Source organism: Natrix helvetica, assembly GCF_964273705.1.
Source record: "Natrix helvetica genome assembly, chromosome: 15".
NCBI classification, from domain to species: domain Eukaryota; kingdom Metazoa; phylum Chordata; class Lepidosauria; order Squamata; family Natricidae; genus Natrix; species Natrix helvetica.
Window position 1 is genome coordinate 3019666 of NC_138565.1, and position 22770 is coordinate 3042435.

The 22770-nt window shown below is 41.5% G+C and overlaps 1 protein-coding gene across 1 annotated transcript in view; it reads left to right on the forward strand.

Annotated features, from left to right (window-relative positions):
• Positions 1-975: 975 nt before the first annotated feature.
• NOXA1 (NADPH oxidase activator 1) overlaps positions 976-22770 on the forward strand; it is a 24888-nt gene continuing 3093 nt past the window's right edge. Inside the window, exons 1-7 of the mRNA XM_081967342.1 lie at positions 976-1197; positions 16402-16484; positions 17625-17733; positions 19181-19306; positions 19449-19553; positions 20218-20265; positions 21324-21405. Of these exons, the coding sequence (XP_081823468.1) occupies positions 1024-1197; positions 16402-16484; positions 17625-17733; positions 19181-19306; positions 19449-19553; positions 20218-20265; positions 21324-21405 (727 nt within the window). The 5' untranslated portion in view covers positions 976-1023. The remainder of the gene's footprint in view (positions 1198-16401; positions 16485-17624; positions 17734-19180; positions 19307-19448; positions 19554-20217; positions 20266-21323; positions 21406-22770) is intronic.

The window sequence follows — 22770 nt, forward strand, 5'->3', positions numbered from 1 at the left end:
AGGGAATAAAAGAGGAGCGAAAGGGGAGTGGAGTTTGCAGGAGACCATTAATTCGCTTGATTGGTTCGTGACCAATTACAAAAAATAGGGACCACCTTTGGTGGGAAGGTAACAGTGGTGGGTTGCAGGAGGTTCACCCTGGTACAGGCGTACCGGTGCCTGGCCGGAGCACCAGGTACTGTCCCACTTGCCCGCCCGAGCTCCTTACCTTTATTTGAGTTCTTTAGTGCTTCCGCACATGGTGTGCACGGCACCTGCACGATTCTCCGCCGAGCAGCTGGAGCATGGCGGAGGCTCACAGAGGCGTCGCAAAAGGTAAGTATGTATGCACGCACTATGCACATGTGTGAGCGGACTGCACGTGTTCATGTGGTGCATGCTGATTAGAAAGGTCGGCGGTTCGAATCCCTAGTGCCGTGTAATGGAGTGAGCTCCTGTTCCTTGTCCCAGCTTCTGCCAACCTAGCAGTTCGAAAGCACGTCAAAAATGCAAGTAGAGTAATAGGAGCCACCTTTGGTGGGAAGGAAACAGCGTTCCGTGCGCCTTCGGCGTTGAGTCATGCCAACCACTGACCACAGAGATGTCTTTGGACAGCGCTGGCTCTTCGGCTTTGGAACAGAGATGAGCACTGCCCCCTAGAGTCGGGAATGACTAGCACATATGTGCGAGGGGAACCTTTACCTTAAAGTTTATTTCAGAATTAACTCCACACACCTAAATCCACCTAAACCTCAAGACGGCCACTAGATGATGACAGAGAGATTTCCGTGTCTCTCTCTAATGCCACCTAGTTCCTCTCTGGAGAATGACAACCCCCAGGAGTCCTAGATAGATTATTTTCTCAAGGTAAGGTTATTATCTTTGACTTGGAGGACTCTCCCTCCTCCACCAACTCTACTTCCTTCCGCGAGCAAAAAAGATACTCCACTTCCTGGTTTACTTCATTCTAAAAGCCAAATCCAGCAGAACAAAGACGGGATATTAATTCTCCAACGACCAACGCAAGATTAGAAGCTAAGGCTGATGGATTATAAGCAGCTACTGAGAGACTGGGACAAAGGCGTCCTAGCCCTTGAGAAAGGCAATCTAGACACTGCCTTGGACATCTTTTGTGGCATCAAGAATCCTCCTTCCAAGATACATTTCAACATTGGCTGCCTGTATCTCCAGCGAGGACAGCTGGAACAAGCTCTGGAGGTAAGGGAAGCAGTTTTCCTAACCCCTGTAGGGACCAGCCACACTGTAAAAAAGATGTGGAGACTCTAGAAAGAGTGCAGAGAAGACCAACCAAGAGGATTTTGGGGGACTGGAGATTGTAACACACGATGAAGGGTTACAGGAACTGGGCATGGCTAGTCTAGGGAAGAGAAGGACCAGGGGAGACAGGATAGCAGCCTTCCAATGTTTGAGGGGCTGCCCCAGAGAGCTATTCTCCAAAGCACCCGAAGGTCAGACAAGGAATAATGGATGGAAACTAAACAAGGAGAGATTCAACCTAGAAACAAGGGGGAACTTTCTGACAGTGAGAACAATCACCCATGGAACAGAAGTTGCCTTCGGAAGATTTAGGAGCTTCATGACTTGAGACTTTCAAGAAGAGACTGGGCTGCCATTTGTCAGAAATGGTGTAGGGTCTCCTGCTTGAGGGTGGGGTTGGACTAGATGGCCTACAAGGTCCCTTCCAACTCTGTTTATCTGTTAAATTCTGTTAAAGCAACTCTATAAAGACCACACCTAGAATCCTGCATCCAGTTTTGGTCACCACACTATTAAAAAGATGTTGGGACTCTAGAAAGAGTGCAGAGAAGAGCTTTCTGACGGTGGGAACCATCAACCCATGGGACAGAAGTTGCCTTCAGAAGTTGTGGGAACCATCCATGTGTGGTTGGTTCAACAAGCCACAGGCCATTTCCCTTGGTGGTCAAATCCACAAGAAATGCTGGATCTGCAAAGCAGATACTTTTTAATATCAGACTTCAAGAAGTTTGCATTATGGGGCATAGAATTTTGGAATCCCCGTCGTAGAATTGCAAATCCAATAGATTTTTGCTGCATTCCAATGATTTCCAGGACCAGATTAAAGGCGCTGAAGAGGCACAGGTAGATTTTGACTCACAACCACAACTGAAACCTGCATTTCTGTTGCTAATCAAGGGAGTTGTTTAGTGACCCGTGGCTGATTTTATGACTCTGTCGCTATAGTTGTTGGCGATCACTGCAGCCATTAACTGAATCACACGGTTGTTAAGCTAATCCAGGATACTGCAACTGTCATAGATACATGCCTGTTGCCAAGCATTTGGACCGCATGATCAGGGGGATACTGCAACCGTTGTAAGTGCGAGGAGCAGTCCCAAGTCACTTTTTTCAGTGTCATTGTAAATTTGAACACTCACTAAATGAATGCTTGTAATAATCGAGGATTATTTCCATTCTTATTTTGCAATGTGTGAACCAAAGATGTAGCCAAGACAAACAAAGGAAAGACTGCAGAGATTGAAAAAAAACAGACACATAAGGGGAAGAAAGAAAGAAGGAAGGAAGGAAGGAAAGGATGAAAGAAAAAAGAAAAAAGAAAGAAGGAAGGAAGGAAAGAAGGAAAGAAAAAAGGAGCATCACTTTAACTAATTTCCAACATTAAACAAGGTGGAATCTGGATGGTAGGGAAAGGAGACCAAAAAGAGATCTCAAACTGGATTGGAAAAGAGGGGGGGGGGAATAACCCAGGAAAAAAACAGTAGCGAATTGTATATTTCCCAGGATAACTGCAGATTAAGATTAAAGAAATGATACTGGCCACAACACGGTTTTTTTTTTTTTAAAAAAAAGGATTTTATTATCCTAGCCACAGTTTCGACCCCAGCCTTTTTCCTTTCGAAATTCAAGTTCTCATATTGTGAAGAAGGAAAAGATAAAATCGGATAAAATCACAAACGATTTAGCACTGTGGTCTTTCACAAGCCTTGACAAGCTCTTCATGCCCAGGAAACATTGCTTGCGAGTTCTCCTTTTAAAACATCATTTTAAAACCACGGACAAAGTCCCTTTTTCTTATCAGGAAGTTAATGGACTTTGTGTTTGGAACGTTTTGCAGAGAAGGAGAACGTTTAATCCCAAATATCTTTAAGTGCTGGCGACTGTCCTAAGCTAAAAACCTAAATTCTGGTTGATAAAATGCAGAGGTTACTCCCACATAGTGTATTCCAAATTACCTAATTCTGTTCAGGCTTGCATTCTCTCTCTCTTTCTCTCTCTCAAAAAAAGGGTTAACGTTTAGATATTCCATTATTTCTCTGGCAGCGATTTCTTGAACAAAATCCAAACAACTTAGTTCATGCATCAAGTTAAGCCAGTGTGTCATTTGCTTGGCTGGAGCTGTTCTGGTTCGTGACCCCTGGATGATGGTTTGTGGTGACGGGTGACCCAGTTAATTGTGGCTTGCTCAACAGTTGAATTTTTGCAAGGCTTCAGTTATGATTTACAAGCCAGGGGGACAATCTGTGTCGCTTACAATATATATATATATATATATATATATATATATATATATATATATATGTTGTAATTGTACTGATGGTCTTTGTGATAAGCCGAGGAGCAGAAAGAGGGAGTAGTGACCTTCCTCCTATATTTAGTCATACCAGGGGTTGTAACATATATATATATATATATATATATATATATATATATATATATATATATATATATATATATATATATTCTCTCTCTTGTTGGCGTTCAGGGATTTTAAAAAAAACTCCCTCAATTTCTGAATTGTTGGTGGAGATTAAACAAACAAACAAAACCCCACCTGGTTTTATAAACTTTTGCTTCGGCTAATAAAGACATTCCTTTCGTATCAATTTTAGGTTGCCTCTCCCCGAGCAATTTTGAAAACTTTATTTTATTTTATTTTATTCTGAATTGCGGTGTGGAGGAAAACTGTGTTGCAATGACTTCGTGCCACCAATTCCTAAAGAAAACAGCGTCTCTGTTTAATTCAAATATAAACCCAGTAGAGGAATGTAGAAAAGAGAGACAGCGTGGAAAATAAACACTCCCCCGCTCAGCTGGGATCACTTCTCCCCAAGGCACTTTGTCCATGCTCAGCAGCCCTCCACTTTCCAGCCGGGAAAAGACTCAGTGCAGTTTCGCAAAGTCCACTGAAATGATTCCTTGCTAAGTTCAGCATCGCTCTGGGATTCGTGGGACCCAGCGCAGAAATGTTTTGGCACCGTGCCGTGCCCTACTTTTGAAAGCGTTGATGGAGTCCTTCCCAAAAATGCAATCTAAACAAGCTGCCTCCAGTTAAACCCCAAGACTCTGATTCACGACTTCCTGATGCAACGAACGTCAGGGTCACCGAGGTGGCCAGCTCACATTGAAAAAAAATAGAATTATAAGGTTGGAAGGGCCTTGGAGTCTTGTAGTCCAACCTTCTGTGGTGGCCCACCAGATTCAGACAGTGAGGAGGTTGGGGAGGAAGATGGGCCAGTCTTGGAGTCTGGGGAAGGCTCGGATGAGGGCTCTGGATGGGAGGCAGAGAGGGGACCAGGGTCGTATGCCAGTTATCAGCTGCCTTCGGAGTCAGACGTTAGTGAGGCAGAAGAACAACTGGAGCCTGTTCCCAGTGTGCACATGCGCAGAGTTTCCAGACGAAGGGAAGAAAGCCTTATGATGACTTCAATGCTAACGGTAAGGGACAGAAAAGTGTGCCCTCCTGTGGACAATATCGGGATCGCAGGCAGAAAATAAACTAAACCGTTTTAATGAATTTTATGGTTATTATTCTGTGTCTTTATTATTAGAAAGCCTTATGATGACTTTAAGAGACAGACACATAGAATAATATAGGCTAAGTTCTATTAGGAAGCAACCCACTAGATCTGAGCCTAGGTGAGCGTATGTATGTGTGTTAATGTACACAGACACACACAGCAATAGGTATATTCCCTAATATATGGTAATATGGTTATACATCTACATCAGGGGTGTCCAAACTTGGGAACTTTAAGACTTGTGGACTTCAACTCCAAGTCTTCAACTCCAAGTCTTAAAGTTCCCAAGTTTGGACACCCCTGATGTAGATGTATAAGCATATTACCATATATTAGGGAATATACCTATTGCTGTGTGTGTCTGTGTACATTAACACACATACATACGCTCACCTAGGCTCAGATCTAGTGGGTTGCTTCCTAATAGAACTTAGCCTATATTATTCTATGTGTCTGTCTCTTAAAGTCATCATAAGGCTTTCTAATAATAAAGACACAGAATAATAACCATAAAATTCATTAAAACGGTTTAGTTTATTTTCTGCCTGCGATCCCGATATTGTCCACAGGAGGGCACACTTTTCTGTCCCTTACCGTTAGCATTGAAGTCATCATAAGGCTTTCTAAACACAGAATAATAACCATAAAATTCATTAAAAAGGTTTTTTTCCCCCCCCACGATCCCGATATTGTCCACAAGAGGGCACACTTTTCTGTCCCTTAGCGTTAGCATTGAAGTCATCATAAGGCTTTCTAAACGGGTTACGAAAATAAAATAAACCGTTTTAATGAATTTTATGGTTATTATTCTGTGTCTTTATTATTAGAAGCCCCGTTATTAATATTATTAGGGAAAGGGGAGGCCCAGGGGCTGCAGAAAAGGCACAGAAGAGGGAAACCTGATCCAAAAGCCGTAACCCGTTTAGAAAGCCTTATGATGACTTCAGTGCTAACGCTAAGGGACAGAAAAGTGTGCCCTCCTGTGGAAAATATCGGGATCGCAGCCAAAAAAGAAAATAAACCTTTTAAATGGGTTTTATGGTTATTATTCTGTGTTTAGAAAGCCTTATGATGACTTCAATGCTAACGCTAAGGGACAGAAAAGTGTGCCCTCCTGTGGAAAATATCGGGATCGCAGGCAGAAAAGAAAATAAACCTTTTAAATGGGTTTTATGGTTATTATTCTGTGTCTTTATTATTAGAAGCCCCGTTATTAATATTATTAGGGAAAGAGGAGGCCCAGGGGCTGCAGAAAAGGCACAGAAGAGGGAAACCTGATCCAAAAGCCGTAACCCGTTTAGAAAGCCTTATGATGACTTCAATGCTAACGCTAAGGGACAGAAAAGTGCGCCCTCTTGAGGACAACACCGGTATCGTGGGAATTTTTAGTGTCCACCAGATGGCGCACTTTTCTGTCCCTGATCCAAAAGCAGTAACCCGTTTAGAAAGCCTTATGATGACTTCAATGCTAACGCTAAGGGACAGAAAAGTGTGCCCTCCTGTGGAAAATATCGGGATCGCAGCCAAAAAAGAAAATAAACCTTTTAAATGAATTCTATGGTTATTATTCTGTGTTTAGAAAGCCTTATGATGACTTCAATGCTAACGCTAAGGGACAGAAAAGTGTGCCCTCCTGTGGACAATATCGGGATCGCAGGCAGAAAATAAACTAAACCGTTTTAATGAATTTTATGGTTATTATTCTGTGTTTAGAAAGCCTTATGATGACTTCAATGCTAACGCTAAGGGACAGAAAAGTGTGCCCTCCTGTGGAAAATATCGGGATCGCAGGCAGAAAAGAAAATAAACCTTTTAAATGGGTTTTATGGTTATTATTCTGTGTTTAGAAAGCCTTATGATGACTTCAATGCTAACGCTAAGGGACAGAAAAGTGTGCCCTCCTGTGGAAAATATCGGGATCGCAGGCAGAAAAGAAAATAAACCTTTTAAATGAATTCTATGGTTATTATTCTGTGTTTAGAAAGCCTTATGATGACTTCAATGCTAACGCTAAGGGACAGAAAAGTGTGCCCTCCTGTGGAAAATATCGGGATCGCAGGCAGAAAAGAAAATAAACCTTTTAAATGGGTTTTATGGTTATTATTCTGTGTCTTTATTATTAGAAGCCCCGTTATTAATATTATTAGGGAAAGGGGAGGCCCAGGGGCTGCAGAAAAGGCACAGAAGAGGGAAACCTGATCCAAAAGCCGTAACCCGTTTAGAAAGCCTTATGATGACTTCAATGCTAACGCTAAGGGACAGAAAAGTGCGCCCTCTTGAGGACAACACCGGTATCGTGGGAATTTTTAGTGTCCACCAGATGGCGCACTTTTCTGTCCCTGATCCAAAAGCAGTAACCCGTTTAGAAAGCCTTATGATGACTTCAATGCTAACGCTAAGGGACAGAAAAGTGTGCCCTCCTGTGGAAAATATCGGGATCGCAGCCAAAAAAGAAAATAAACCTTTTAAATGGGTTTTATGGTTATTATTCTGTGTTTAGAAAGCCTTATGATGACTTCAATGCTAACGCTAAGGGACAGAAAAGTGTGCCCTCCTGTGGACAATATCGGGATCGCAGGCAGAAAATAAAATAAACCTTTTTAATGAATTCTATGGTTATTATTCTGTGTTTAGAAAGCCTTATGATGACTTCAATGCTAACGCTAAGGGACAGAAAAGTGTGCCCTCCTGTGGAAAATATCGGGATCGCAGGCAGAAAAGAAAATAAACCTTTTAAATGGGTTTTATGGTTATTATTCTGTGTCTTTATTATTAGAAGCCCCGTTATTAATATTATTAGGGAAAGGGGAGGCCCAGGGGCTGCAGAAAAGGCACAGAAGAGGGAAACCTGATCCAAAAGCCGTAACCCGTTTAGAAAGCCTTATGATGACTTCAATGCTAACGCTAAGGGACAGAAAAGTGCGCCCTCTTGAGGACAACACCGGTATCGTGGGAATTTTTAGTGTCCACCAGATGGCGCACTTTTCTGTCCCTGATCCAAAAGCCGTAACCCGTTTAGAAAGCCTTATGATGACTTCAATGCTAACACTAAGGGACAGAAAAGTGCGCCCTCTTGAGGACAATATCGGGATCGCGGGAAAAAAATAAAATAAACCTTTTTAATGAATTTTATGGTTGTTATTCTGTGTTTAGAAAGCCTTATGATGACTTGAATGCTAACGCTAAGGGACAGAAAAGTGTGCCCTCCTGTGGACAATATCGGGATCGCAGGCAGAAAATAAAATAAACCGTTTTAATGAATTTTATGGTTATTATTCTGTGTTTAGAAAGCCTTATGATGACTTCAATGCTAACGCTGAGGGACAGAAAAGTGTGCCCTCCTGTGGACAATATCGGGATCGCAGGCAGAAAAGAAAATAAACCTTTTAAATGGGTTTTATGGTTATTATTCTGTGTCTTTATTATTAGAAGCCCCATTATTAATATTATTAGGGAAAGGGGAGGCCCAGGGGCTGCAGAAAAGGCACAGAAGAGGGAAACCTGATCCAAAAGCCGTAACCCGTTTAGAAAGCCTTATGATGACTTCAATGCTAACGCTAAGGGACAGAAAAGTGCGCCCTCTTGAGGACAACACCGGTATCGTGGGAATTTTTAGTGTCCACCAGATGGCGCACTTTTCTGTCCCTGATCCAAAAGCAGTAACCCGTTTAGAAAGCCTTATGATGACTTCAATGCTAACGCTAAGGGACAGAAAAGTGTGCCCTCCTGTGGAAAATATCGGGATCGCAGCCAAAAAAGAAAATAAACCTTTTAAATGGGTTTTATGGTTATTATTCTGTGTTTAGAAAGCCTTATGATGACTTCAATGCTAACGCTAAGGGACAGAAAAGTGTGCCCTCCTGTGGACAATATCGGGATCGCAGGCAGAAAATAAAATAAACCTTTTTAATGAATTCTATGGTTATTATTCTGTGTTTAGAAAGCCTTATGATGACTTCAATGCTAACGCTAAGGGACAGAAAAGTGTGCCCTCCTGTGGAAAATATCGCGATCGCAGGCAGAAAAGAAAATAAACCTTTTAAATGGGTTTTATGGTTATTATTCTGTGTCTTTATTATTAGAAGCCCCGTTATTAATATTATTAGGGAAAGGGGAGGCCCAGGGGCTGCAGAAAAGGCACAGAAGAGGGAAACCTGATCCAAAAGCCGTAACCCGTTTAGAAAGCCTTATGATGACTTCAATGCTAACGCTAAGGGACAGAAAAGTGCGCCCTCTTGAGGACAACACCGGTATCGTGGGAATTTTTAGTGTCCAACAGATGGCGCACTTTTCTGTCCCTGATCCAAAAGCCGTAACCCGTTTAGAAAGCCTTATGATGACTTCAATGCTAACGCTAAGGGACAGAAAAGTGCGCCCTCTTGAGGACAATATCGGGATCGCGGGAAAAAAATAAAATAAACCTTTTTAATGAATTTTATGGTTGTTATTCTGTGTTTAGAAAGCCTTATGATGACTTGAATGCTAACGCTAAGGGACAGAAAAGTGTGCCCTCCTGTGGAAAATATCGGGATCGCAGCCAAAAAAGAAAATAAACCTTTTAAATGGGTTTTATGGTTATTATTCTGTGTTTAGAAAGCCTTATGATGACTTCAATGCTAACGCTAAGGGACAGAAAAGTGTGCCCTCCTGTGGAAAATATCGGGATCGCAGGCAGAAAAGAAAATAAACCTTTTAAATGGGTTTTATGGTTATTATTCTGTGTCTTTATTATTAGAAGCCCCGTTATTAATATTATTAGGGAAAGAGGAGGCCCAGGGGCTGCAGAAAAGGCACAGAAGAGGGAAACCTGATCCAAAAGCCGTAACCCGTTTAGAAAGCCTTATGATGACTTCAATGCTAACGCTAAGGGACAGAAAAGTGCGCCCTCTTGAGGACAACACCGGTATCGTGGGAATTTTTAGTGTCCACCAGATGGCGCACTTTTCTGTCCCTGATCCAAAAGCAGTAACCCGTTTAGAAAGCCTTATGATGACTTCAATGCTAACGCTAAGGGACAGAAAAGTGTGCCCTCCTGTGGAAAATATCGGGATCGCAGCCAAAAAAGAAAATAAACCTTTTAAATGAATTCTATGGTTATTATTCTGTGTTTAGAAAGCCTTATGATGACTTCAATGCTAACGCTAAGGGACAGAAAAGTGTGCCCTCCTGTGGAAAATATCGGGATCGCAGGCAGAAAAGAAAATAAACCTTTTAAATGGGTTTTATGGTTATTATTCTGTGTCTTTATTATTAGAAGCCCCGTTATTAATATTATTAGGGAAAGAGGAGGCCCAGGGGCTGCAGAAAAGGCACAGAAGAGGGAAACCTGATCCAAAAGCCGTAACCCGTTTAGAAAGCCTTATGATGACTTCAATGCTAATGCTAAGGGACAGAAAAGTGCGCCCTCTTGAGGACAACACCGGTATCGTGGGAATTTTTAGTGTCCACCAGATGGCGCACTTTTCTGTCCCTGATCCAAAAGCAGTAACCCGTTTAGAAAGCCTTATGATGACTTCAATGCTAACGCTAAGGGACAGAAAAGTGTGCCCTCCTGTGGAAAATATCGGGATCGCAGCCAAAAAAGAAAATAAACCTTTTAAATGGGTTTTATGGTTATTATTCTGTGTTTAGAAAGCCTTATGATGACTTCAATGCTAACGCTAAGGGACAGAAAAGTGTGCCCTCCTGTGGAAAATATCGGGATCGCAGGCAGAAAAGAAAATAAACCTTTTAAATGAATTCTATGGTTATTATTCTGTGTTTAGAAAGCCTTATGATGACTTCAATGCTAACCCTAAGGGACAGAAAAGTGTGCCCTCCTGTGGAAAATATCGGGATCGCAGGCAGAAAAGAAAATAAACCTTTTAAATGGGTTTTATGGTTATTATTCTGTGTCTTTATTATTAGAAGCCCCGTTATTAATATTATTAGGGAAAGGGGAGGCCCAGGGGCTGCAGAAAAGGCACAGAAGAGGGAAACCTGATCCAAAAGCCGTAACCCGTTTAGAAAGCCTTATGATGACTTCAATGCTAACGCTAAGGGACAGAAAAGTGCGCCCTCTTGAGGACAACACCGGTATCGTGGGAATTTTTAGTGTCCACCAGATGGCGCACTTTTCTGTCCCTGATCCAAAAGCAGTAACCCGTTTAGAAAGCCTTATGATGACTTCAATGCTAACGCTAAGGGACAGAAAAGTGTGCCCTCCTGTGGAAAATATCGGGATCGCAGCCAAAAAAGAAAATAAACCTTTTAAATGGGTTTTATGGTTATTATTCTGTGTTTAGAAAGCCTTATGATGACTTCAATGCTAACGCTAAGGGACAGAAAAGTGTGCCCTCCTGTGGACAATATCGGGATCGCAGGCAGAAAATAAAATAAACCTTTTTAATGAATTCTATGGTTATTATTCTGTGTTTAGAAAGCCTTATGATGACTTCAATGCTAACGCTAAGGGACAGAAAAGTGTGCCCTCCTGTGGAAAATATCGGGATCGCAGGCAGAAAAGAAAATAAACCTTTTAAATGGGTTTTATGGTTATTATTCTGTGTCTTTATTATTAGAAGCCCCGTTATTAATATTATTAGGGAAAGGGGAGGCCCAGGGGCTGCAGAAAAGGCACAGAAGAGGGAAACCTGATCCAAAAGCCGTAACCCGTTTAGAAAGCCTTATGATGACTTCAATGCTAACGCTAAGGGACAGAAAAGTGCGCCCTCTTGAGGACAACACCGGTATCGTGGGAATTTTTAGTGTCCACCAGATGGCGCACTTTTCTGTCCCTGATCCAAAAGCCGTAACCCGTTTAGAAAGCCTTATGATGACTTCAATGCTAACGCTAAGGGACAGAAAAGTGCGCCCTCTTGAGGACAAAATCGGGATCGCGGGAAAAAAAGAAAATAAACCTTTTTAATGAATTTTATGGTTGTTATTCTGTGTTTAGAAAGCCTTATGATGACTTGAATGCTAACGCTAAGGGACAGAAAAGTGTGCCCTCCTGTGGACAATATCGGGATCGCAGGCAGAAAATAAAATAAACCGTTTTAATGAATTTTATGGTTATTATTCTGTGTTTAGAAAGCCTTATGATGACTTCAATGCTAACGCTGAGGGACAGAAAAGTGTGCCCTCCTGTGGACAATATCGGGATCGCAGGCAGAAAAGAAAATAAACCTTTTAAATGGGTTTTATGGTTATTATTCTGTGTCTTTATTATTAGAAGCCCCATTATTAATATTATTAGGGAAAGGGGAGGCCCAGGGGCTGCAGAAAAGGCACAGAAGAGGGAAACCTCATCCAAAAGCCGTAACCCGTTTAGAAAGCCTTATGATGACTTCAATGCTAACGCTAAGGGACAGAAAAGTGCGCCCTCTTGAGGACAACACCGGTATCGTGGGAATTTTTAGTGTCCACCAGATGGCGCACTTTTCTGTCCCTGATCCAAAAGCAGTAACCCGTTTAGAAAGCCTTATGATGACTTCAATGCTAACGCTAAGGGACAGAAAAGTGTGCCCTCCTGTGGAAAATATCGGGATCGCAGCCAAAAAAGAAAATAAACCTTTTAAATGGGTTTTATGGTTATTATTCTGTGTTTAGAAAGCCTTATGATGACTTCAATGCTAACGCTAAGGGACAGAAAAGTGTGCCCTCCTGTGGACAATATCGGGATCGCAGGCAGAAAATAAAATAAACCTTTTTAATGAATTCTATGGTTATTATTCTGTGTTTAGAAAGCCTTATGATGACTTCAATGCTAACTCTAAGGGACAGAAAAGTGTGCCCTCTTGAGGACAATATCGGGATCGCGGGAAAAAAATAAAATAAACCTTTTTAATGAATTTTATGGTTGTTATTCTGTGTTTAGAAAGCCTTATGATGACTTGAATGCTAACACTAAGGGACAGAAAAGTGTGCCCTCCTGTGGAAAATATCGGGATCGCAGCCAAAAAAGAAAATAAACCTTTTAAATGGGTTTTATGGTTATTATTCTGTGTTTAGAAAGCCTTATGATGACTTCAATGCTAACGCTAAGGGACAGAAAAGTGTGCCCTCCTGTGGAAAATATCGGGATCGCAGGCAGAAAAGAAAAGAAACCTTTTAAATGGGTTTTATGGTTATTATTCTGTGTCTTTATTATTAGAAGCCCCGTTATTAATATTATTAGGGAAAGAGGAGGCCCAGGGGCTGCAGAAAAGGCACAGAAGAGGGAAACCTGATCCAAAAGCCGTAACCCGTTTAGAAAGCCTTATGATGACTTCAATGCTAACGCTAAGGGACAGAAAAGTGCGCCCTCTTGAGGACAACACCGGTATCGTGGGAATTTTTAGTGTCCACCAGATGGCGCACTTTTCTGTCCCTGATCCAAAAGCAGTAACCCGTTTAGAAAGCCTTATGATGACTTCAATGCTAACGCTAAGGGACAGAAAAGTGTGCCCTCCTGTGGAAAATATCGGGATCGCAGCCAAAAAAGAAAATAAACCTTTTAAATGAATTCTATGGTTATTATTCTGTGTTTAGAAAGCCTTATGATGACTTCAATGCTAACGCTAAGGGACAGAAAAGTGTGCCCTCCTGTGGAAAATATCGGGATCGCAGGCAGAAAAGAAAATAAACCTTTTAAATGGGTTTTATGGTTATTATTCTGTGTCTTTATTATTAGAAGCCCCGTTATTAATATTATTAGGGAAAGAGGAGGCCCAGGGGCTGCAGAAAAGGCACAGAAGAGGGAAACCTGATCCAAAAGCCGTAACCCGTTTAGAAAGCCTTATGATGACTTCAATGCTAATGCTAAGGGACAGAAGAGTGCGCCCTCTTGAGGACAACACCGGTATCGTGGGAATTTTTAGTGTCCACCAGATGGCGCACTTTTCTGTCCCTGATCCAAAAGCAGTAACCCGTTTAGAAAGCCTTATGATGACTTCAATGCTAACGCTAAGGGACAGAAAAGTGTGCCCTCCTGTGGAAAATATCGGGATCGCAGCCAAAAAAGAAAATAAACCTTTTAAATGGGTTTTATGGTTATTATTCTGTGTTTAGAAAGCCTTATGATGACTTCAATGCTAACGCTAAGGGACAGAAAAGTGTGCCCTCCTGTGGAAAATATCGGGATCGCAGGCAGAAAAGAAAATAAACCTTTTAAATGAATTCTATGGTTATTATTCTGTGTTTAGAAAGCCTTATGATGACTTCAATGCTAACGCTAAGGGACAGAAAAGTGTGCCCTCCTGTGGAAAATATCGGGATCGCAGGCAGAAAAGAAAATAAACCTTTTAAATGGGTTTTATGGTTATTATTCTGTGTCTTTATTATTAGAAGCCCCATTATTAATATTATTAGGGAAAGGGGAGGCCCAGGGGCTGCAGAAAAGGCACAGAAGAGGGAAACCTGATCCAAAAGCCGTAACCCGTTTAGAAAGCCTTATGATGACTTCAATGCTAACGCTAAGGGACAGAAAAGTGCGCCCTCTTGAGGACAACACCGGTATCGTGGGAATTTTTAGTGTCCACCAGATGGCGCACTTTTCTGTCCCTGATCCAAAAGCAGTAACCCGTTTAGAAAGCCTTATGATGACTTCAATGCTAACGCTAAGGGACAGAAAAGTGTGCCCTCCTGTGGAAAATATCGGGATCGCGGGGAAAAAATAAAATAAACCTTTTTAATGAATTTTATGGTTGTTATTCTGTGTTTAGAAAGCCTTATGATGACTTGAATGCTAACGCTAAGGGACAGAAAAGTGTGCCCTCCTGTGGACAATATCGGGATCGCAGGCAGAAAATAAAATAAACCGTTTTAATGAATTTTATGGTTATTATTCTGTGTTTAGAAAGCCTTATGATGACTTCAATGCTAACGCTAAGGGACAGAAAAGTGTGCCCTCCTGTGGACAATATCGGGATCGCAGGCAGAAAATAAAATAAACCTTTTTAATGAATTCTATGGTTATTATTCTGTGTTTAGAAAGCCTTATGATAACTTCAATGCTAACGCTAAGGGACAGAAAAGTGTGCCCTCCTGTGGAAAATATCGCGATCGCAGGGAGAAAATAAAATAAACCTTTTAAATGAATTTTATGGTTATTATTCTGTGTCTTTATTATTAGAAGCCCCGTTATTAATATTATTAGGGAAAGGGGAGGCCCAGGGGCTGCAGAAAAGGCACAGAAGAGGGAAACCTGATCCAAAAGCCGTAACCCGTTTAGAAAGCCTTATGATGACTTCAATGCTAACGCTAAGGGACAGAAAAGTGTGCCCTCTTGTGGACAATATCGGGATCGTGGGGAAAAAAATAAACCTTTTTAATGAATTTTATGGTTATTATTCTGTGTCTTTATTATTAGAAGCCCCATTATTAATATTATTAGGGAAAGGGGAGGCCCAGGGGCTGCAGAAAAGGCACAGAAGAGGGAAACCTGATCCAAAAGCCGTAACCCGTTTAGAAAGCCTTATGATGACTTCAATGCTAACGCTAAGGGACAGAAAAGTGCGCCCTCTTGAGGACAACACCGGTATCGTGGGAATTTTTAGTGTCCACCAGATGGCGCACTTTTCTGTCCCTGATCCAAAAGCCGTAACCCATTTAGAAAGCCTTATGATGACTTCAATGCTAACGCTAAGGGACAGAAAAGTGCGCCCTCTTGAGGACAATATCGGGATCGCGGGAAAAAAATAAAATAAACCTTTTTAATGAATTTTATGGTTGTTATTCTGTGTTTAGAAAGCCTTATGATGACTTGAATGCTAACGCTAAGGGACAGAAAAGTGTGCCCTCCTGTGGACAATATCGGGATCGCAGGCAGAAAATAAAATAAACCGTTTTAATGAATTTTATGGTTATTATTCTGTGTTTAGAAAGCCTTATGATGACTTCAATGCTAACGCTGAGGGACAGAAAAGTGTGCCCTCCTGTGGACAATATCGGGATCGCAGGGAGAAAATAAAATAAACCTTTTAAATGAATTTTATGGTTATTATTCTGTGTCTTTATTATTAGAAGCCCCGTTATTAATATTATTAGGGAAAGGGGAGGCCCAGGGGCTGCAGAAAAGGCACAGAAGAGGGAAACCTGATCCAAAAGCCGTAACCCGTTTAGAAAGCCTTATGATGACTTCAATGCTAACTCTAAGGGACAGAAAAGTGTGCCCTCTTGTGGACAATATCGGGATCGTGGGGAAAAAAATAAACCTTTTTAATGAATTTTATGGTTATTATTCTGTGTCTTTATTATTAGAAGCCCCATTATTAATATTATTAGGGAAAGGGGAGGCCCAGGGGCTGCAGAAAAGGCACAGAAGAGGGAAACCTGATCCAAAAGCCGTAACCCGTTTCGAAAGCCTTATGATGACTTCAATGCTAACACTAAGGGACAGAAAAGTGTGCCCTCTTGTGGACAATATCGGGATCGTGGGGGGAAAATAAACCTTTTTAATGAATTTTATGGTTATTATTCTGTGTTTAGAAAGCCTTATGATGACTTCAATGCTAACGCTAAGGGACAGGAAATAAAAGAGGAATGTTGTGTTGTGTGTGTGCGCGTTTTTTATTTCTTTCTCCAAGACGAACCCTGATTAAAAGCAAGGGGGAAATGACTTACCCTTCACCCTGTTGACTAGCTGTTCTGTTTTTCCTTGTAGGCTTTTGATCAAACGCTTTCCAAAGACAATTGCTTAGCTGTGGGCTTCTTCCAAAGAAGTTACGTTCATTTGCAGCTGGGCAGGTAAGCAAGGGTCACCTCCCATGTTGCTAAACCTAGGATTATTTCACCATGTTGGATGGAACAAGCAGGGTGCAGTCTGTTATTGTTCTACTCCATTGCATTCCATTTCCTATTCTATTCTATTCTATAGCCTATCCTGTCCTGTCCCATTTCATTTCTTATTCTATTCCTAATTTCTATTCTATTCTATTTTCTATCCTATCCTATCCTGTGCTGTGCTGTGCTGTGCTGTGCTGTGCTGTGCTGTGCTGTGCTGTCCTATCCTATCCTATCATACCCCATCCCATCCCATCCCATTCCATTCATTATTCTAATCTATTCCATTCCATTCTCTATTCCATTCCATTCCTCTACTCAATTCCATTCCTTTATTCTATTCTATTCTATTCCATTCCTCTATTCTATTCTATTTCATTCCTCTATTCCATTCCTCAATTCCATTCCATTCTCTATTCTATTCCATTCCTCTATTCCATTGCATTCCATTTCCTATTCTATTCTATTCTATATCCTATCCTATCCTATCCTACCCCATCCCATCCCATCCCATTCCATTCCTTATTCTATTCTATTCCATTCCATTCCTCTATTCTATTCTATTTTACAGTATTCTATTCCATTCCATTCCTCTATGCCATTCCTCTATTCCATTCCATTCCATTCCATTCCTCTATTCTATTCTATTCCATTCCATTCTATTCCATTCTTTTTCATTCCATTCCTCTATTCTATTCTGTTCTATTCTATTCCATTCCATTCTCTATTCCATTCTTTTTTCTATTCTATTCTGCTCTGTTCTGCTCTGCTCTGCCCTTCTATCCTATCCTATCTTATCCTATCCTATTCATTCTAATTCTAATTAATTCTATTTCTATTTCTTTCTAATTCATCTGATTCAGCCCAGAATCGCCTTATCAGGGAGAGGGCTAGCATATAAATTTGATTCCTAAATAAATCCTGTTGCTTCTGTCCTCTGAAGTTTTGATTGGAAGCTGTTGAAACAAGGCATCCGTGTGACCTTCTATAAAACGCAACCTTTACAGATACCGCATTCCCCATAAATAATAAATGCAACTTCGTTCCTTCATTTCCACCCCCCCTCCCTTTTTCACGTCTTCTTCTCCTCTCTTCTGACCCCAGGTACGAGGAAGCTTTGAAAGATGGGAAGGAGGCTCTGCAATTTCTCGGGAATAATACCTGCATCAATTACAAACAGCTCGGTTTGTGCTTTGTGCTCTGCACCTTTGAGGTGAGGGATGAGAAATAGGATTGAGTGACGTTGGAGTAAAACGACGGGGGGGGGGAGTAGATTTCTATCTTTCTTAGCAGCGTCACTCTGAATCTGCATCTAAATGGGAAAAAAAGATATCTTACTGGACAACCATTTAAATAGGAGCCAGCTGTGTGCAACAGCTGCCCAAAAAGCCAACACAGTTCTAGGCTGCATCAACAGAGGGATAGAATCAAGATCCCGTGAAGTGTTAATACCACTTTATAAGGCTTTGATAAGGCCACACTTGGAATACGGCATCCAGTTTTGGTCGCCACAATGTTAAAAAGTTGCTGTCTGGAAAGAGTGCAGAGAAGAACAATGAAGATGATTAGAGGACTGGAGGCTAAAACTTTGGAGGTCTTCTAGTGCAAACCCCTGCTTAAGCAGGAAACCCTACACAACTTCAGACAAATGGTTATCCAACATCTTCTTAAAAACTTCCAGTGTTCTCACTGTCAGGAAATTTCTCTTTAGTTCTAGGTTGCTTCTCTCCTTGATTAGTTTTCACCCATTGCTTCTTGTTCTGCCTTCTGGTGCTTTGGAGAATAGCTTGAGTCCCTCTTCTTTGGGGCAGCCTCTAAGATATTGGAAGACTTCTATCATGTCTCCCCTAGTCCTTCTTTTCATTAAAGTAGACATACCCAGTTCCTGCAACCGTTCTTCATATGTTTTAGTCTCCAGTCCCCTAATCCTCTGTGTTGCTCTTCTCTGCACTCTTTCTAGAGTCTCCACATCTTTTCTACATTGTGGCGACCAAAACTGAATGCCGTATTCCAAGTGTGGCCTTACTAAGGCCTTATAAAGTGGCATTAACTCTTCACGGGATCTTGATTCTATCCCTCTGTTGATGCAGCCTAGAACTGTGTTGGCTTTTTGGGCAGCTGCTGCACACGGCTGGCTCCTATTTAAATGGTTGTCCACTAGGACTCCAAGATCCCTCTCACAGTTACTACTATTGAGCAAGGTGCCACCTATACTGTACCTGTGCATTTTGTTTTTCTTGCCAAAATCTAGAACCTGACACTTTTCACCATTGAATTTCATTTTATTAGATAGTGCCCAATGTTCAAGTTTGTCAAGATCCTTCTGTATCTTAAGCCTATCTTCTGGAGTGTTGGCTATTCCTGCCAGCTTGGTGTCATCTGCAAATTTGATGAGTTCCCCATTTATTCCCTCATCCAAATCATTGATGAAGATGTTGAAGAGTCCTGGGCCTAAAACAGAGCCTTTGGGTACTCCATTTAATATCTGCTGGTATTGATAATTACATACCAATAAACGTGTTTCATCTTTATTTATGATTTTACATGCATCCTCTTTTTAGTGGTATACATATTTCAAAATTCCATATATATATTTTTTTGCCAAAGACTTCTGTGTGACCACTAGAGCTTGCGACTTAATTATTGAATTACGACCACAGGTTCTTCACAATATGGCAGCCACCCACTGCCGGCTTGGAAGCTGGCGTGAAGCACGGGAAACTCTGGAAGAAGCAGCCAGACAAATGCCCCAAAGACAAATAGCGATTGCTTTAAAGCAAGTAGAGGTAAGTCATCTCGTTTAAATGGGGGGTGATTTCAGCCAGGCAAATCCCTCCGCCCCCCCCAAACCTTGAGGTTTCATTCCATCTTAAAACTCCCGTTCTTCTCCTGTTTTGAGCTGAGACTTTGCCTCTCTCTCATGTTCAGGAGCATCTCTTCCTGGAACCTCAGACCGTCCCACCAGGGAGAATGTTTAGGCCTCCCTTGCAGGCGGAAGAGTTGAAAGAGAAGGATTATCTCGGTCAATCCAAGGTGATTATAAAAGCTGAGTTTATTTCGCTTGAATCCTTTCAAACCATGTTCAGATGTTCCCTCTCAGCATCTGATCACAGGGATGTTCTTCAACCTTGGTCACTTGGAGATGGGTGGACTTCAACTCCTAGAATTCCCCAGCCAGCCATGGGAGTTGAGGTCTACACATCTATAGAGTAGAGTGGAGTGAAGTGGAGTGGAGTGGAGTGGAATGGAATGGAATGGAATAGAATAGAATAGAATAGAATAGAATAGAATAGAATAGAATATGAATTAAGAATCGAATAGAATAGAATAAGGAATAGGAATAGGAACAGAACTGGGAATGGGAATAGGAATTAGAATAGAATAGAATAGAATAGAACAGAACAGAACAGAACAGAACAGAACATGAATTAAGAACAGAACAGAACATAAATTTGGAATAGAATAGAATAGAACAGAACAGAACATGAATTTGGAATAGAATAGAATAGAACAGAATAGAACAGAACATGAATTTGGAATAGAATAGTGGCCAGAAGCTTTGAAGAAGTCTCTTGGCTTTTCCCATGGGCTGGAACCCAAGGAGAAGCAAACACCTTGGGAGGAGAGGTCCTAAATAGTCACCCTCCTTGATCTTTCAGCTATTTGCACTCAGTTCTGAATTTCTTTGCTTGCACAGGTCATTTCTTCTGCCTTTGAGGACTCCAGCATCAATGCTTCCCATCAGGTGTGTGGGACAACATGGGGAAGAATGTGGTTGGGTGGATCATCAAACATCGGGTGGTCAACTTTTAAGCTCTGCCAGGGCTCCTCTGCCCCTGAGACCAGCTGCCTTGTAGGCAGGCAGAGAAGAGCTGAAATGTCTCCGTCTCAAGATCTTCTGCCCAAGGAGGGTTGCGATTCTTCCTGCAAAAATTAGAATTTTGCTGTGGAAAAAATCTGGGTCTGCGGAATTGATGATTGAGCAAATCAACTGGGATGGGGTGGCATAACCCAACCTTAGACACGGGGAGTCTAGTGAATGTTAACTTAGTTTATTTTCACAGCCACTTGTATGTAAACAGAGGACAAACATCACTCCCTCCTAGCACTGAAGGTATTATCTAGCCAGGTAATGAAATGTCTGCAAGAAAGACACCAAGCTCAGGGACACCAAGGAGCCCACAGTCCTTTTCTCCTCCTCCTCTCCTCCTCCTCCTCCTCCTCCTCCTCCTCCTCCTCCTCCTCCTCCTCCTCCCCCTCCTCCTCCTCCTCCTCTCTCCACAAACCCCACTCTCTTCTAGCACTGAAGATATTATCTAGGCAGGTAATGAAACATCTGCAAGAAAACCACCAAGTCAGGGACACCAAGGAGCCCACAGTCCTTCTCCTCCTCCTCTTCCTCCTCTCCACAAACCCCACTCTCTTCTAGCACTGAAGATATTATCTAGGCAGGTAATGAAACATCTGCAAGAAAACGTAAGAGAGCATCATGAGCTACACAAATGTAGAACTCCACCTGGCAACTTTTCCTAAAGCTTTCCTTAAAAACCTGGGAGTTTTAGAAGCTCCAATCTACACCAAGCGTTCAACCTTGGGGATGCAAACCAAACGGTGTGTTTTTGTGCCCCCTAGTGGGACTTCCTAAGAGCAATAATCTCTCTGGGGTGATTTCCCCCCCACCTCCGAATCTCCTCTACCCAATTGCCTTCCGTTCCACAGAAGCTAAAAGCTGGAAGGACGAAAATGCATCTCTCTCTCTCTCTCCCTCCCTCCCTCCCTCCCTCTCTCTCTCTCTCTTTGCAGAAGATCTTCCAAGGAATCCCTGCTCCACCGGAAATGACACCTCCTGGTCTTCTTCACCAGAATCAAAAGAGTTGGACGTCAGGTCAGGCTAAGATGGCAATTCTTGGGTAGATCAGTGGGTGCCACCGGAACGCAGCAAAAAAAGTTTTGTGAATTGATTTTTCTTTCTTTCTTTCGTCAAGCATGTATTAGACAACATATATATGTATAACCATGATGTTGGATACATGAAATGGATATGAATAAAAAGAAACGTTAGGATAGGGATGGTCCTTTTAGGAATGATAGCATTATTCCAATATCTCAGAGGTTGCCACAAAGAAGAGGGAGTCAAACTATTCTCCAAAGCACCTGAGGGTAGAACAAGAAGCAATGGGTGGAAACTAATCAAGGAGAGAAGCAACTTAGAACTGAGGAGAAATTTCCTGACAGTGAGAACAATTAATCAGTGGAACAGCTTGCCTCCAGGAGTTGTGAGTGCCCCAGCACTGGAAGTCTTTAAGAAGATGTTGGATAGCTATTTGTCTGAAACGGTATAGGGTTTCCTGCCTGGGCAGGGGGTTGGACTGGAAGACCTCCAAGGTCCCTTCCAACTCTACTATTGTATTGTATTGAATGGGGTGAGTCTAAGGTTAAAGTTTTGGGGGGAATGATAGAGAGATGATAGACAGATAAGATGAGATAGAAAGATTAGAGAGATGATAGGTAGGTAGGTAGGTAGGTAGGTAGGTAGGTAGGTAGGTAGGTAGATGACAAAGAGTGAGACAGACAGAGAAACAAGATGAGAGACAGAGAAATACATTGATGGACATGGATAGAGATAGATGATAGATGATAGATAGATAGATAGATAGATAGATAGATAGATAGATAGATAGATAGATAGATAGATAGATGATAGATAGATAAATAGATAGATGATAGATGATAGATGATAGATGATAGATAGATAGATAGATAGATAGATAGATAGATAGATAGATAGATAGATAGATAGATGATAGATAGATAATAATAATAATAATATATTTATTTCTTAGCCGCACCCTCTCCCGAAGGACTCGGGGCGGCGTACAACGAAACATACGAAATAAATATGTAAACAAAACAAACATATAGCAAAGACATACACTGAAACATACACAAGGAGGAGGTCGATTGATAAAAACAATTAAAATACAGTATATAAAACCCCTAGAAATTAAATATAATTAAAATACCAGTTAAAAGATAGATAGATAGATAGATAGATAGATAGATAGATAGATAGATAGATAGATAGATCTATAGATACGATACAATACAATACAATAGTAGAGTTGGAAGGGGAGATTTTAACACACACCCTCCTCCTCTTTCTTCCTGCGGTGCTTTTATATATTTTCCCAGCAAAATTGCTTTTTTCTCACTTTTTCCCTCGAACCGAATAAATGAAAATAAGACAACC